This window comes from Myxine glutinosa, chromosome 1, assembly GCF_964187855.1.
Source record: "Myxine glutinosa chromosome 1, kmMyxGlut1.1, whole genome shotgun sequence".
NCBI lineage: Eukaryota > Metazoa > Chordata > Myxini > Myxiniformes > Myxinidae > Myxine > Myxine glutinosa.
Window position 1 is genome coordinate 122,871,250 of NC_136261.1, and position 17,703 is coordinate 122,888,952.

At 40.2% G+C, this 17,703-nt stretch overlaps 1 protein-coding gene across 2 annotated transcripts in view; it reads left to right on the forward strand.

Annotated features, from left to right (window-relative positions):
- The window catches only part of LOC137427970 (homeodomain-interacting protein kinase 2-like), a 262,675-nt gene that overhangs the window by 109,071 nt on the left and 135,901 nt on the right, over positions 1 to 17,703 (forward strand). For both annotated transcript variants that reach the window (XM_078776683.1, XM_078776686.1), the window contains exons 3-4: positions 13,322 to 13,445; positions 13,736 to 13,855. In XM_078776683.1, coding sequence (XP_078632809.1) covers positions 13,322 to 13,445; positions 13,736 to 13,855 — 244 coding nt within the window. The remainder of the gene's footprint in view (positions 1 to 13,321; positions 13,446 to 13,735; positions 13,856 to 17,703) is intronic.

The following is a 17,703-nucleotide window of genomic DNA, read 5'->3' on the forward strand; positions in this document are numbered from 1 at the left end:
TTATTTACATGCAATGGGACTAGGGAATGGGGGATTGGGGAAAGTTGGGGAGTATTGGAGAAAATAGGGGAATATTTACAAGCGGATATGGAGGCCAAATTCCATATTCGCAACAATATATATATATATATATATGTATATATATGTATATATATATACATATATGTATATATATATATATATAAATATATATATATATATATATATATATGTATATATATATATATATATATGTATATATATATATATATATATGTATATATATATATATATATCTGTGCAGTGTCTGTCCTGTGTTGTGTTGTCTTGTCACTGAACTCCTTTCTCAAACTTTTGTGAAATCGTACCAAACTTCTGGTATGCACATATCTCTCCCGTCGGTATGTCCTAAGGGTATTTTTTTTGAAAAATGTTCCAAATTATTATTATTATCTTTTTTGGAATTTTTTGGGGATTTTTTTTTTTCCAACTTCAATTGTTTATAAAATGTGATATCACGTATATTACAAAACATTTGTGCAAAATAATTGTTTGAATTATGATTGGTTTAAACCAGGACAAAACGGCAACTCGGGTACAGTCATTTATCTATATATCTACATATCTGGGCAGTGTCTGTGTTGTCACTTGATGACTCCCTCAAACTTTTGTTTCCGTGGCTTTGAAGTGTTTTTAATAACGTGATGGTGAGGTATTTTTATTACGTGTTTTATGGCTGTGAGGTGTTTTTAATTTTGTGGCTGTGAGGTGTTTTTATTACGTGTTTTATGGCTGTGAGGTGTTTTCAATTTCGTGGCTGTGAGGTGTTTTCAATTTCGTGGTGGTGAGGTGTTTTTAATTTCGTGGCTGTGAGGTGTTTTTATTACGTGTTTTATGGCTGTGAGGTGATTCAAATTTCGGGGTGGTGAAGTGTTTTCAATTTTGTGGCTGTGAGGTGTTTTTATTACGTGTTTTATGGCTGTGAGGTGTTTTCAATTTCGTGGTGGTGAAGTGTTTTCAATTTCGTGGCTGTGAGGTGTTTTTATTACGTGTCTTATGGCTGTGAGGTGTTTTCAATTTCGTAGTGGTGAAGTGTTTTCAATTTCGTGGTGGTGAGGTGTTTTCAATTTTGTGGCTGTGAGGTGTTTTTATTACGTGTTTTATGGCTGTGAGGTGTTTTTATTACGTGTTTTATGGCTGTGAGGTGTTTTCAATTTCGTGGCTGTGAGGTGTTATCAATTTCGTGGTCGTGAGGTGTTTTTACTACGTGTTTATGGCTGTGAGGTGTTTTTAATTTCGTGGTGGTGAGGTGTTTTTAATTTCGTGGTGGTGAGGTGTTTTTATGACGTGTTTTATGGCTGTGAGGTGTTTTAAATTACTTGGTGGTGACGTGTTTTTATTTTTGTGGTCGTGAGGTGTTTTTATTCCGTGTTTTATGGCTGTGAGGTGTTTTTATTACGTGTTTTATGGCTGTGAGGTGTTTTTAATTTCGTAGTGGTGAGGTGTTTTTAATTTCATGGTGGTGAGGTGTTTTTATTACGTGTTTTATGGCTGTGTGGTGTTTTAAATTACTTGGTGGTGAGGTGTTTTGAATTACTTGGTGGTGAGGTGTTTTGAATTACGTGGTGGTGAGGTGTTTTCAATTTCGTCGTGGTGAAGTGTTTTTATTACGTGTTTTATGGCTGTGAGGTGTTTTCAATTACTTGGTGGTGAGGTGTTTTGAATTACGTGGTGGTGAGGTGTTTTTAATTTCGTGGTGGTGAGGTGTTTTTAATTTCGTGGTGGTGAGGTGTTTTTATGACGTGTTTTATGGCTGTGAGGTGTTTTAAATTACTTGGTGGTGACGTGTTTTTATTTTTGTGGTCGTGAGGTGTTTTTATTCCGTGTTTTATGGCTGTGAGGTGTTTTTATTACGTGTTTTATGGCTGTGAGGTGTTTTTAATTTCGTAGTGGTGAGGTGTTTTTAATTTCATGGTGGTGAGGTGTTTTTATTACGTGTTTTATGGCTGTGTGGTGTTTTAAATTACTTGGTGGTGAGGTGTTTTGAATTACTTGGTGGTGAGGTGTTTTGAATTACGTGGTGGTGAGGTGTTTTTATTACGTGTTTTATGGCTGTGAGGTGTTTTCAATTACTTGGTGGTGAGGTGTTTTGAATTACGTGGTGGTGAGGTGTTTTCAATTTCGTGGTGGTGAAGTGTTTTTATTTTGTGTTTTATGGCTGTGAGGTGTTTTATTATGTGTTTTATGGCTGTGAGGTGTTTTTATTACGTGTTTTATGGCTGTGAGGTGTTTTCAATTACTTAGTGGTGAGGTGTTTTGAATTACGTGATGGTGAGGTGTTTTAAATTACTTGGTGGTGAGGTGTTTTAAATTACTTGGTGGTGAGGTGTTTTGAATTTCGTGGTTGTGAGGTGTAAGCCTCCCAAACTTCCAGTCTGCACCTACCCCTGCCCTATGTGTGTGCTAAGGGGTTCTTTCTTGAAAAAAAAAACATTCAACCTGAATCTTCAACCTTAATTGCCTAAAAAATGTAATATCACAAACACACCAAATACATTTGTGCAAAATAATTGTTTGTATTATGATTGGTGTAAATCATGACAACACAGCAACTCAGGCACAGTCATTATTCTCAGCTAGAATAAGCCCGTTCCTCAGTATCGACGCTTGGTGAGGCAAGTGCAGCGAGCCGAGCCAAGCTAGAAAATACAGACTTGGCATTTAATATGGAATATTTTTTTTTTCTTGACTTACCCTTCCTTTCTGAACTCAGAATATCAATGTTGTGAGTTTCTTTTACGATTCGGTGATTTCTTTGTTAAAAGAACCATGTCACTGATTGTCTGTCACAGCAAGAAGTCAATAACAGGATTATATCACAGGTGGCGTGACAAAATGTACGGACAGGTACATTTGACGATTGGCTTCACAATCGGGTATATAAGGGTTGTTGCGTTCTGTATTAGTGGAAAACGACTGCTGCACGTCTACAAAAGTTATTGCCGCTTCCTCTGGAGATGGTCCGTCAACTCGACAATGCTGTTTGTCATGGAGTGGTGGCTTTACGAAATTCCGGCATGAAGCAGTTGCTCGGCAGTATGGCATCACTCAAGGTCAGGTGTCAAAGATCCCGAAACGAAATGCTCAGAGGGGTGTCCCTCCTCCAATATCGAGGCCAGGATGTCCCCGCAGAACCACAGGGAGGGATGATCACCAGCTGCACCGGTTCGTCCACAATGGCCGTACCAAGTCAGCTAATCGGCTTAGGGCTGAGTGGCAGCAACTGATAAATGTGCCTGTATCCAGAAGGCTAGTCAACCAACGACTGGTTCAAGCAGGCTATCGTGCCAGGCGTCCCCTGAGAAAGCCACGCCTGACAAGACAACACCGCCAGCGCCGATTGCAGTCGGCCAGAGAGCACCGTCAATGGCAGCCAGGACACTGGAATCACGTGATCTTCAGTGACGAGTCTTGATTTCTGGTCTATCGTCAAGATGGCCATGTCCGAGTGTGCAGACAAGTGCATGAAGCCTACAACGAAGATTGTATAGTGCCAAGAGTCCAAGCTGGAGGTGGTAGGGTGACCGTTTGGGCTGCTTTTCATGCAGGGGGCAAAACTGACCTGGTTGTTCTGAATGGAAACCTGAACCAGTTTAAGTACAGGGCTATTCTGGAAGAAACATTGCTTCCATTTGCTCGTGTAGCCTTTCGAGGAAACTTTGTCTTCCAAGATGACAATGCATGGCCTCATCGTGCTCGCATGATCCAACACTTTCTTGCTGACCGTGGTGTAGAACATATGGAGTGGCCTGCCATGTCCCCGGATATGGATCCGATAGAGAACTTGTGGGCAGAATTAACACGTCAAATCGACAACTTGGACCAGCAGCCGACCTCTGTGCGTGAATTGCAGCAGACTATTGTAACTGCATGGCAGGCGATTCCTGTGCAAACCTTGGCAAATCTCGTGAACAGCATGCCTCCACGTGTACGTGCTCTCCTGAATGCTCGTGGGGGTTACACGACGTACTGAACTGTAATTTTACTGTCCGTAATCCCAGTTGTAATTTAACTTTTGTTTTTGTTAAAAAAATTTTTGGCTAATGTGCAAAATAAAGAAATACTTCTGGAAAACGTACACAAGTTTAACACAGTACTGTCCGTTAATTGAGTTCAATATCAGTTTACATCACTTTCAACGATCAATTTATTTGCTTTGAAATGTCAAATGTGGTTTTTGTTTCTTTTAAAGGTCACATTAACAAAATCTCGAATAATTTCAACATAAGTCCAATGAACTTTTGGTTCTAAGTCAACTTGAAAAGTAAGTTCACCCCCACAAAAAAAATATTCCATATTAAATGCCAAGTCTGTATATATCTGTGTTGTGTTGTCTTGTGTTGTGTTGTCCTGTGTTGTCACTGAACGACTTTCTCAAACTTTTGTGAAATCGTACCAAACTTCTGGTATGCACATATCTCTCCCGTCGCTATGTCCTAAGGTTATTTATTTTGAAAAATTTCCAATTATTATTTATTTATTTTTTGGAATTTTTTTTGGGAAATTTTTTTGTTTTCAACTTCAATTGTTTATAAAAGGTAATATAACGTATATTACAAATACATTTTTGCAAAATCATTGTTTGAATTATGATTGGTGTAAACCATGACAAAACGACAACTCGGGTGCAGTCATTTATCTATATCTCTATATATATATACATATATATTTGTGCAGTGTCTGTGTTGTGTTGTCCTGGGTTGTGTTGTCCTGTGTTGTCAATGAACTACTTTCTCAAACTTTTGTGAAATCGTACCCAACTTCTGGTATGCACATATCTCTCCCGTCGGTATGTCCGAAGGGTATTTTGTTTTGAAAAAATATCGTTTTTTTTTTTTGGGGAATTTTTTGGGGGGAAATTGTTTTTTTCAACTTCAATTGTTTATAAAATGTGATATCACGTATATTACAAATACATTTGAATATTGAATATTTTGAATTGTTTGAATTATGATTGGTTTAAATTAAACCATGACAATATGGCAACTCGGGTACAGTCATTTCTCTATATATCTACACATCTGGGCAGTGTCTGTGTTGTCACTTAACGACTCCCTCCCTCAAACTTTTGTTTCTGTGGTTGTGAAGTGTTTTTAATAACGTTGTGGTGGTTTTGAATCACATGGTTTTGAGGTATTTTGAATTATGTGGTGGTGAGGTGTTTTTAAATGACGTGGTGGTGAGGTGTTTTTAAATCACATGGTGGTGACACAACAACAACAACATGCATTTTAAGGCCATTTTCCCTGCTAGAGCGGGGGTTAGCCAGGTTAGCCATGGTGAGATGTTTTTAAATCACATGGTGGTGAGGTGTTTTAAATCACATGGTGGTGAGGTATTTATAATTACGTGGTGGTGTGGTGTTTTTAATTATGTGGTGATGAGGTGTTTTGAATTACGTGGTGGTGAGGTGTTTTTAATTTCGTGGCTGTGAGGTGTTTTTATTACGTGTTTTATGGCTGTGAGGTGTTTTTAATTTTGTGGTGGTGAGGTGTTTTTATTACGTGTTTTATGGCTGTGAGGTGTTTTTATTACGTGTTTTATGGCTGTGAGGTGTTTTTAATTTTGTGGTGGTGAGGTGTTTTTATTACGTGTTTTATGGCTGTGAGGTGTTTTTAATTCCGTGGTGGTGAGGTGTTTTTATTACGTGTTTTATGGCTGTGAGGTGTTTTTATTTCGTGTTTTATGGCTGTGAGGTGTTTTTATTACGTGTTTTATGGCTGAGGTGTTTTAAATTACTTGGTGGTGAGGTGTTTTGAATTACTTGGTGGTGAGGTGTTTTGAATTACTTGGTGGTGAGGTGTTTTGAATTATGTGGTGGTGAGGTGTAATCGTCCCAAACTTCCAGTCTGCACCTACCCCTCCCCTATGTATGTGCTGAGGGGTTCTTTCTTGAAAAAAACAAACATTCAACCTGAATCTTCAATCTAAATTGCCTAAAAAATGTAATATCACAAACACAACAAATACATTTGTGCAAAGTAATTGTTTGTATTATGATTGGTGTAAATCATGACAACACAGCAACTCAGGTACAGTCATTATTCTCAGCTAAAATAAGCCCGTTCCTCAGTATCGACGCTTGGTGAGGCGAGCTCAGCGAGCCGAGCCAAGCTAGTATATATATATACAGTGAAACCTTGACTTACGAGTGCACCAACTTACGAGTTTTCCGAGATACGAGCCGTCGCTCGGGCGGTTTTTTGCTTTGAGATGCGAGCCGAGATCTGAGTTACAAGCTTACGCCACCCGCCACTAGGTGGCCCAACGAGCGTTCCGGTCACGTGGTTATCTTGCCGTGCAAGCATCTCTGCCGTATATCGCTGCTGCTTTGTTTTCGCAATTTGGTTATTTTGGAAAATTTCTTAGTTTTAACCATGGGTCCTAAGAAATTGAGTGCCAAGGGCAGTACTGAGAAGAAGAAGAGGATGATGTGCTTGGATATAAAACACGCAATCGTCGAAAAACATGAGCGAGGTGTGCGTGTTGTCGACTTGGCGAGGCAGTACGATCGTAGCAGTACGATCGAAACATTTTGAAAGGGAGGAAGAAACGAACCTCGTTGGACAGGTTTTTATTGAAACGCCCTGCAAGTGAAAGCGAGGAAAGTGTGGCGAAAAAGGCAAAAGTCATCTCCTCCACCTCCGCCAGCATCTTCGTCTGATCTTCAAGGTAAATACACTTTATAAAACCAGTTTATTTCTTTACATTGTGGCGGACACGGAAGCTCACTGGCGTGGTGACATCATTCCGCGCACCAAGTGGGCGGCGGCCACGCCGAGGGGTAGGCGTGGCCTCAGGATATACACCGGGCGCGCAGCCCGGAGCGCGCCAGTGTTAGTCAGCTCTTGAATAAAGACTCTTACAAATTACCACGTTGTCCGCTTCCTCCTTGTTTACAAGCAGCGCGCGTAACGCCGCTTATTATTTACAGTATATACGAGGTCGTGCTTGTTTATACATTATTTGTTATTTATAAAGTACATTTTTCTTATTTAAAAACACGTAACAAAAAAAATTGGTTTGGTTTTTTGGGGGCTGGAACGGATTAATAGCATTTCAATGCATTTTAATGGGGAAATTTAATTTGAGAAACGAGCAAATTGAGTTACGAGCTCGGTCACAGAACAAATTAAACTCATAAGTCAAGGTTTCACTGTATATATATATATATATTGAACAGGATCAGAATGAGAATGACAACAAGAGCAAATTTAATCTCAAAACAACAACTGTTCGGTTGATCGATCTGATGACCACTGCTTTTCTGTTGTCTGCAACAACATAAGTAGGTACGATATAATTTATTTTGGATAAATTGTTTCTAATTTATAAATTATAAATATTTATTAATTTTGATAAATATTAATTTTGGATAAATAAACAAGCAGGGTTTCACGACGTGACTATCATGATGACACAGTCCCTGCTTCTTATTCACGTTTCATAAAATCCATACGTCAATTGAGATCCCAATTCCCTCAAGACAATGTGAGCAGGAAGAGAGATTAACCATCACCTAAAAGGCTATTTTATTGAAACGAACTTAACTCAAACTCAACCACTGGTCGAATGAAAACTTTTTTCATTGTGGGTATGTCCGTACCTTCAAACTGGAAAATCTCACTGGAAGCTGCAATGGTGTTTTCCTTGCCATGAAGCTCGGCACATTTTGTGATGAACTCACACACTCTTTCCCAGCTCTTCTGGTTTAATTCAATCAAATTTCTACTATTTTTTTTCGACAAAAATGTGTCAGATACCGCATTCTTTACGATCCTTTCTCCAACAATCTGAGTAGCCTGGAACTATGTGATGAAAATAAAACAGTGCTATAAATTAACCCGCCTGCATCTGATTGGTCGATGCTACCTTAGCACTGAGTGATTTGGCCTGTGCGAATATCAAATAGTGAGAATGTCCTCGGGATAAATAATAACCCTTGGTCGTGTAATATTGAGTGTGGAACTGCAAATTTAGACCAAATACATACAATGTTCCAAATTGTATGTATTTATTAGCATGAGGTATGTAACAGAATTGAACGATAGAAAGACACTACTTATGGCCTAATAATGCTATGAATTTCTGTATATAATTTTTCACCCCATCTCTCAATGGTGAAGACGCACAAAAAAAAAATTCAAAAATTCTTGTATCCGGGTTTGGATCTTCACCGAAATTCAATCAATTCTTCCATGTCTCATACCCAACCTGTCCATCAAATTTCATCCGAATCCGTCCGCAACCTTTTGAGATATCCTGTTCACAGCCAAACACACAGACAGGGTTGGAAACATAACCACCGTCCACCTTTAGTGGTCGAGGGAATAACCTAACGGCTATGAATATCACTATTGAAAGCTCAATAATCTTTAATACATTGATTGTTGGTTTCTTTGGAGAAGTTACACACACACACACACACACAGACACGCACACGCACACACACACACACACACACACACACACACACACACACACACACACACACACACACACACACACACACACACACTTTAAGTATAAATATGTGTACATGAGCGAGGTGTGCGTGTTATACACACACACATATATCTATACACACATATATCTATCCACACTTATATATATATATATATATATATATATATATATATATATATATATATATATACACACACACATGTATCTATACACACATATATCTATGCACACTTATATATATATATATATATATATATATATATATATATATATATATATATATATATATATATATCGATACACACTTTTATATATATATATATATATATATAGTAATGACTTGTGGTTGGGATTAAAATCAAGTGATCGAATTATACAGTGCTGGACAATTCCACGACGTTACGGAGTGACACTTTGAGTGATTTTTGTGAACTTTGATTGCTCTAGCATAGTGATAAAGCCACTAGTACCTACTCTCTATATATCATATTGTAAAGGAAGAGTTGCACTTTACAGAGATATTAATGGAGTTCCTGCAAGTTGGACCATTGTCAAGTAATTAACATTCAAAAACTGTGTTGCGGAGTGACACTGTCTTTTGTCATTTATTAAACAATAACAACATTTATTGAAAACTCTGCTCTCACAATAGTTATAAAATTGTAATGAAATAATGGGAAGATACACTAATAGTTGTGCCTTCAGTACAGGGGTTTCAAAATTCCAGACATGACCTAATTACTTTGAAATAATTACAATAGTCCCGTTACGGAGTGACAAAAAACCCCGTTACGGAGTGACAAGTCAATTTTGAGATTTCTCCCAAAGCAACAAATCATTTCTAGATAACGCCAGGCTTTCATTCTGAACCCAGCTGACTTGTGCTGGCGTTTCAACATCTAACACTTTAGATAAAGAATAAAAATATAAATCTGAACTGAGAAAATATACAATAAACATATAAAAAAGTCAAGAAATAGACTAAAGAAATTGAGAACAATTTACGAGTGGATGACCAGAAACAAAACAAAGTTTGGAATTAATCAGTTGGCCACATCACAAAACTTCACATGACTGCCCTGCAAAAGGTTCCCTTTCCCAAAGGACATTCAGCAAATACATAATGATTGCGATGGTCGAGGGATGGCTGAAGAAGGAATCTGATGACTTGGTTGGAATCAATCCAGGATTTATCTTCCACCTCTGGGAATGTATATACCAAGTCAGATAGGCCCGCTTTTCGCAAAAATGATACTTCCAAACAACCATCATCTACTATCTGAGTCACCTGGCCAACAAACAACTTCTTAGATTTTTTTGTGACATACTGCACAGTCACAAAGTCACCAGGGTGCACTTGGGGTTGACTGTCTGACCTGGGCCGCTCAGCAGGTGCTGGACTAGCAGTATTTTGACATTCCAAGGATGATACATGGCACTCGGGGTGAAGACTCACCAATTCAAATTGTTCCGCTGTTGAGTACATAGAGGCGCTCACAACATATTTCCTCACAGGTTTCACACAGTGTGTTTGGTGTGTTTTCGGAAGCGACGTCACTAACTGCCAGCGCTCGTCCAATTGCGACTGGCACTTCTCAATGTCTCCTGCTTCGATGAATAAAACTTCGATCTTTTTGCACTGTGCCGCTGCTACGCGGAAGAAGGATTCTGCATCAGATACAGGATCCCCAGCCAGATTTGCCAACCAAACTCTCCTCTTTACCTCACCTCCTATCCCATCAACAGCACCCTTACCGTGACATGTGGCAAAGAAATTCCAGGATAATTGAATCTTGAACAATTCCTGAAGGAACTCACCTTTTTCAGGCTGAGTTATCAATTGTTTGACAGAATGAGTCACTCTGTAACGTTACGGAGTGACAAGTTTTCTTTTTAATTTATTTTCTGTAGAAAAAATAAAATAAAATATTATACTGCACAATGATTGGGTGGTATAAGTTCTTAATGACCCTGGATTTATTTGGTTTTTCATCCACCAGTTAAAGAGAAAAGTAACCAAATGTCAAATTTTCGTTATGGAGTGACACATCACGGAGTGACATCTGACTCCTAATTTGAGTTTTAATTTTAAAGCATAGAAGGACAACTCATATTTTTTCAATTGGTTTTGAAATAATCTTCATACAGGTAGCTTCTGATGGATAGCATTTGTTGACTTCATACCAATTAATTGAGAGAATGAATGAATTAATAGTTCTTTGCATTATCGAGGGCCAATTTTACTGCGCTTTTCAGTACAATGACTTCATTAATTGCAATGAGTGATGTAAGCCAACAGAGCAAGTTAACTCAATGATCTTGATATTATCTGAAAGTACATGTTTTCAGCTTCCATTTGGTACATAACATGAACTTTTTCAGTCAAATTTCAAATTTGACCTCTGCGGACCATTTCTCGTGGAATTGCCCTGTTGCTGATCGACGTCGAGCAGTTGTTTTTATTGCTCATTAAGGGTTGGAGAACTCAAGATGGATTCATTTGATATATATATAATATTATATATATATATATAACACACACCCACACATACACACACTTACACAAACACACACTTTAATCTTGCACTGTTTAACATGTCTTAACCTAGTAGCTTTCACATGGATGGCTTTTTTTTTATGACAAAGATAAATTAGTTCAAAGCCGTTTTGTTCCTCCTGTTATTTTCTTTAATAAATACTTGGGCGTGCCCGTACGTGGGTGCAAAAAAACATGCGTGCAAACAACAACAACAAAAAAAAACTTTGAAACCACATGGCAGTAACGACCACAGAACCCCCCCCTCTATTTACATGAAATGGTTTGGTCCATTCGCAAAGCCAAAGCGAACGGCTTGCGAGTACGGTAGAACCCCCCCCTCTATTTACATGAAATGGTTTGGTCCATTCGCAAAGCCAAAGCGAACGGCTTGCGGAGTTTGGTAAATAAATCGCCATAGCTCGGTAACTACTTCTCCGATTAATATGAAACCTTGAAAAGGCACATCCTCGGGTCCCCAGCAATATACCTGGCAAGTTTCAAGTATATCGGACCGGTAGTTGTCGAGAAACAGCGGTCGCAGACAAACACACACACACACACACACACACACACACACACACACACACACACAGACACACAGAGATTACTGGAATTATAGATAGATTTCCAACTTTCTGCACGAACATAGAAGGCTGATCGACGGAGACAGGCTGCTTTGTTCACAAGATATGTACTGCATGGAAACCTGACAAAGTGAACTGTGTGCTTTGTAATTGAAGACATGCAACCGAGTTGAACAAAGCTTTTGTGCAGTGGTTTTTACAAAATCTGCCTCATTTTTATACTTTGCATGCTTGGTTGAATGTGTATCCAGTATCGTTTTGCTTTACTGCAGTTTCATAACCTTTTTCCCTTGCCTTTTCAATTTGGAATTTTTTTTTATTTTTTAAAAAGGCTATTTTTAACATACCTTATTAGATTATTACTTTCTTCCTACTCAGTTTCTTACATAAAGGAATTAGCAGATCAGCAAAGACGGTGCACGGTATGTTGCAAAAATATGGTATGCTTTGGGATATCTTTTTGATAAGCTCTGGACATGTACCATATTTCCACCTCAGGTGCTTTGTTGATTGCAGTCATGTCCTGAAGTCATGTCCCCCCCCTTCACCCTACATAAATGCAGCTTAAATGTGTCCCTCTTACACCCCGATTGAATGCTTGAGTGCTTAAATACCAGCAGCTCAAGCTCACAGAGCCTGAGGAATTTTGATGTCGGGATGAAATGTGAAGCAACTTGCGATCCCACAGGCATTCGAGGATGAGGGTAGGGTGGAACGGTCGGGGTGTTAGTTTGGAGGAATGGGATTGAGCCGTATGCACATAGGAAATGCCACCTGCTGGGGTTCCAAATGGTTTGCTGTGGAATCTGGAATCTTTCACACGCTGCCAGTCCTGAGGTTCATGTGTGAAAGGGCATGTTTCATGCGGCCATTTAAATCGTGATGCTTTGTACCTTCTGATTATTTTTTTTCTCATCTTTGAACATCCTTTGAATGTTAGTTAATTAAGTAAGTGCAGCCTAATTTTGTAGGGAAGTTCTAATCCCAGATCTCCTGTTTAATTGCTTGCTAAGTATAACATGTGCAAGTTCCTCCATCAGTATTGCACACTGTAATAAGGTAATCAAATTTAAGCCAGCTTATGTAACTTACTTCTCAGATTTTTGTGTAGGTCTTCAATAAAAAGTGTTCTTTGTACTATAAAGCTTCCTGGTGCAAAAACCTAGATATGAGTCGGCAGAGTGTTTGGCTAATTGGTTAACTTATAGACAGAAATGTTGAGGTGAGAGGAGCAAGGTATGACAAATGGATTATATATACAGATGCTTAGCGTGGTGTTGGCTTAGCGGTTAGGGTGCCGGCTTGGGATCCTAGGATCCTGGGTTCGAATCCCGGTCGATCGCTGAATTACCGCCAGGGGGGTTGACTCAGCCTGTCATCCTTCCGAGGTTGGCAAATTGAGTACCAGCTTGCTGGGATGAATGATCCCGGTGTGTACCCCGGTTTAGAATAGGTACACCGTATCCCTGCGCATCGTAGGAGCGTGACCAAGGGTTGGCGTCAGGAAGGGCATCCGGCCATAAAAACATTGCCTCAAACAGGGAACCATGATTGTCATGGGGCCCGCAAGGCTAACCCCCGCTCTAGCGGGGAAAATGGCCTTAAAACGATCATTCATACAGATCAGTTTGCAGCAGATGAAAGACTTTTCCGTCAGTTTCTGACTATATTTGGTTGTCACATTTTCATGCAGAGCACCTGAGATAATACTGGGGCTTCCTTTTTGTGAAGCTATCGACATGTGGTCTTTGGGCTGCGTTATTGCTGAACTCTTTCTGGGCTGGCCTTTATACCCAGGTGCTTCGGAATATGACCAGGTGAGGCCTGTGGTTCTGATTCTTGTCAAATATGTCACCGTTTTCAAGGCTAACACTATATGCCAGCATTAATTGATAACAAAAATTCCATGAAGTTTGTGAATCGTTTGAGTGGTGCACATTATCATCCCTAAAAACAGTTTTACATTCACAACCAAGCTATGACATTCGTTCCATTGAGCAAATAGTAAAACTGAGTCAGGTGGACAACCTAACTCCACAGTCTGTTCCTTTTTGCACCTGCTGACAAATTGTGGTTGCCTGCATTTCCCTGGGCTGTGTCTTTGCAGATCCGATACATCTCACAAACGCAGGGACTTCCAGCTGAGTTCATGCTCAGTGCAGGAACCAAAACGGCACGTTTCTTCAAACGAGAGCCTGAGTCTGCTTATCCGCTCTGGCGCCTCAAGGTAAGCTCTTTGGTTAAGGAAAAATGGGGCACAGGGAGAGAGAGTCTTTATTACTAGAAATTCCCAGTGATAGCCGTTGCCTGGCGACGATTGTACTAGATTGGAATTGCAGAGGTTGTGAATTTCAATTCAGCTGAATGAATGCCACTATAAAGGTTTGGATTTTAAGCTTCTGTAAAATCCAGCTCACCCTGGGAGAATTCATTAATGCATTGGTGATTAATAACCCAGCTGGCTCACTAATATCATTATAGGACAAATAATGTACATGCTCTTCCGGATCGAGCCTGTACTTAATGTGAGCCCACATTTTGTTTTGATGCACTCTGGGCAACCCTTCGTTTTCATCACTCAACCCCTACCTATGAAAAAATAGTTCCACCCAAATCGCACTGTTGTTGAAAAATAAAGCTAATGGTAAGCTCCTTTGCCTCTCCTAGTGAAGGGCGGCATTGACTTTGTGTCACAAACCACTCGAGCCTGTTTCCTGCATTATTAGTCCCCTACCGGTGTACACCCTACGGGACTATAGGTTTACACTCCGTCCCTCCGTCTGTCAGTCTGTCAGTCCGTCACGCAAAGAACAGCTTTCCGGACTTTTTTCCTAAACTCTTAATGCTAATGATTTCAAACTTGGTACATGGTTTTGTCATGATAAGTTACAGATCAAGTTCGAACTTCACGACGTTTCGGTCATTTTTGACAAAGTTATGGCACTTTGAACTTTGGTAATTTCCTCAACAGTTTTCCGGACTATAATTTGGAGTGCGGTAAGTCATAATACTGTCTTCTATGACAGTGCTACCCAATGCCAGTAGGGGACATGTATTGCAGCGCAATACTCAGAATGCTTGTTTTCTTGGAAATTTGTTTTGACGTGTTCCTTCTCACCTCATCCATTACACTTCTTACTTCATTTTTCCTCTTCTCTCATGCATCCCCCTTTCTTTGTATTTTGCCTTCATCTTGATCTTTTTACCTCTGCCACCGAAGGTGGATGGAGTTTGTTTTCACCTCTGTCTGTTTGTCTTTTTGTTTGTTTGTCAACAGGATATCTCAAAAAGTTGTGGATGGATTTGGACGAAACTTGGTGGACCGGTTGTGTGTGTGAAAAGGACTAATCCTTTCGATTTTGGTGAAGATCTAATTATGGATTTGGCTACAAGAATTGTTTAATTTTTAAGTGATTCTTCACCATTGAGAGCTCGAGTGAAAAGCAATATATAACATGATATTAAAAAAAGTTATGGACGAGTTATTAATAAACTTGGTGGACGAGTTGGTTAGGTGACAAGAACAAGCCAATTAGATTTTGGTTCAGGTCCGAATCCAGATCCGGGCTATCAGTGGGATAGAAAACATAAATTGTTCAGCCTGGCGGAGGAATGCGCTCTACCGAGTGCTGTTCTAGTTGATTCAAGTTTTCACTTCACCACCAGGTCATAGATTCATTCTTTCTCATATTCCAAACCCCAACACCTACCAACACTTCATTGATTGTTGCTTACTCACCTTTATGCTGTGGTACTTCAGCATATACTTTGTGTTGAAATGCTGGTCAACGTCTAATGTTGCTATCAGGGATGTTGATGCTATCAGGGATATAATGTTGTTGCTATCACTGGGTGGACTCCCATGGCTCATAGGGACACTCTCTTTCAGTCGATAACTATGTTGAGCCGTCAGCTTGGCAAACACATGAGGTTACCTTACTGAATGGAAAAAGCATTCATAAGTAATTTTGAAATGCTGGAATGTGCTAATATACTTATTGCTTGTTACAGCTGCTGCATATAAAAAAATTAAATGTAGCGCAGCATCGTGAAAATTTATTGCTTGGGAGCACTACCAACAAACACCAATCGTAATGATAGCTGCTACAACTGTGTCTTTGGTGGTGCATTGTCTGAGCACACAGGTCCTGCTTCGTAACTTTAAGCTCATGTATCTGATGACATACATTATGCCCTATGTCAGGGTTGTCCAAAACTCTGTGTGACAGTCATATAACTCGGTTACCAGTGTGCTCGCCATTGAGACGTTGGCCTTGGTTCGTTCCCTGTGTATTACGCTGAGGACTCTCCTTGAATCGAGTTGTTTATTAAAGACGATACCAAGCCCTCACATAAAAAGACCGCCATCATGACGAACAGCAAGCAACCACCAAAGCCACGCCCCCAGACGTCACTACGCAGTACGTAGTACCGATCACAACATCTCCCTTTCATTGAACTTATTATGTTTGTATGCAACAAAACACTACTAAACTAAATCAAAACAATAAACACAATCAGACACAACTTGAACCACACATAGATGGGATCTGGGGTTACTGTTATAACTCTTAACCAAAATGTAAATACTGCTCGGTGTGATTAGCGAAAACAGAATCATTCCAATCAACGGATTGTCTCTGCACTAACGTTACAAGGGCTGATTTCTGATGGTTGTTATTCACCATCACAATATCTCGATGGTTTTCGAATCACACGGCCTGATCTGGTCGAGTACGGAGAGTTGTCCGGCCTTGTTGTCTTGGCCTTGTTGCCCGGCCTTGTTATCTCGGCACTCTTGTCATCCTTGGATCTGGAGCAGCCGTTAGTTTCCATTGCTGAATCGTCATTGTTGAAATGTGCGCGTCGAGCAGTTAGTAGACTTTGATGTGTTGGTTTGGGTCTGTTCGTCCTTCCAATTGGCGCAACAATTGGGTGGATGAAGTTCACGCAAGTGTGTCCTGGTTCTTCGAAGACGCGTCCCGTTAGGCGTCTGCACTATATAAGAGCGGGGTTCGTTTCAGCGAGCCACAACTTTCCCGGGGTACCATTAGTGCGTGTCCTTGTTCAGAATCCGAACCCAATGTCCAATAGCCAATTCAGGTAATTCCGGCCCAGCCGCTCTGTTGTATTGCTTCGCCATCTGGTCTCCACGTTCCTTGATTCAAGTCTTTAATAATAGTCTTGATTGGTATAGTCTTTAATAAACAACTGATTCAAGGAGAGTCCTGAACTTACTACATGGTGGCAGTGGTGGGATCTTGAAGATCAACAAGAAGTTTGACTTTTGGTTTTCTTTTCTTTCCTGAATTTGGACTTTGGACCTTGGCGGATTACCGCGGTGGCACGTTCCGTGTTTTTTCAACATGGTGAAGTTCCCGACAATGGACTGGTCCAGCTTGGAGCTGGCGTAGACATTCATTTTGTTCAAGCAACGAATGAACTTGGTGCTGTCGGACGAGGGCATTGATGGTAAAGCCAGACAGGCCATCAATATTCAGATTGCTGTGGGAGACGAAGGACTGCGGCGGATCAATGCATCGACTCTGAGTGAGGATGATAAAAAGGATCCGGATAAATTATATAAATTATTCGAGGATCAGTTGGACATTCATGTAAAATTTCGGATTCACCGGCTGGAAATGATGAGATCCCGGCAGCAAGAAGGAGAGTCCATTGATGATTTTGTCAACCGATGCCGGCGGAAGGGAACGTTGTGCAATTTCTCCGAAGCAGAACTCTCGGAACGGATTATCGAGTTAATTGTTGCGAGCACACCACATGATGCTTTTCAAAAGCATCTGCTCGACCAGGAGGTCGGGTACGACATGGACATGGTTTTAAGTGAGAAGCAAGCAACCTCCAAAGCCACACCCCCAGACGTACCGACGCAGTACTTAAAACCAATCACAACACCCTGAATATGTAATTGGAACCGACCATTATGGTGGCAGAAAATCGAATATAATGGGAACCTGCCATTCTGATGCAGTTATAGCAGCGGGTGCTGTATCTCGGAGCACGCCATCCTTTGGATGAGGATGCAAACTCGGTTGCCCTTTGGACGTTAAAGAT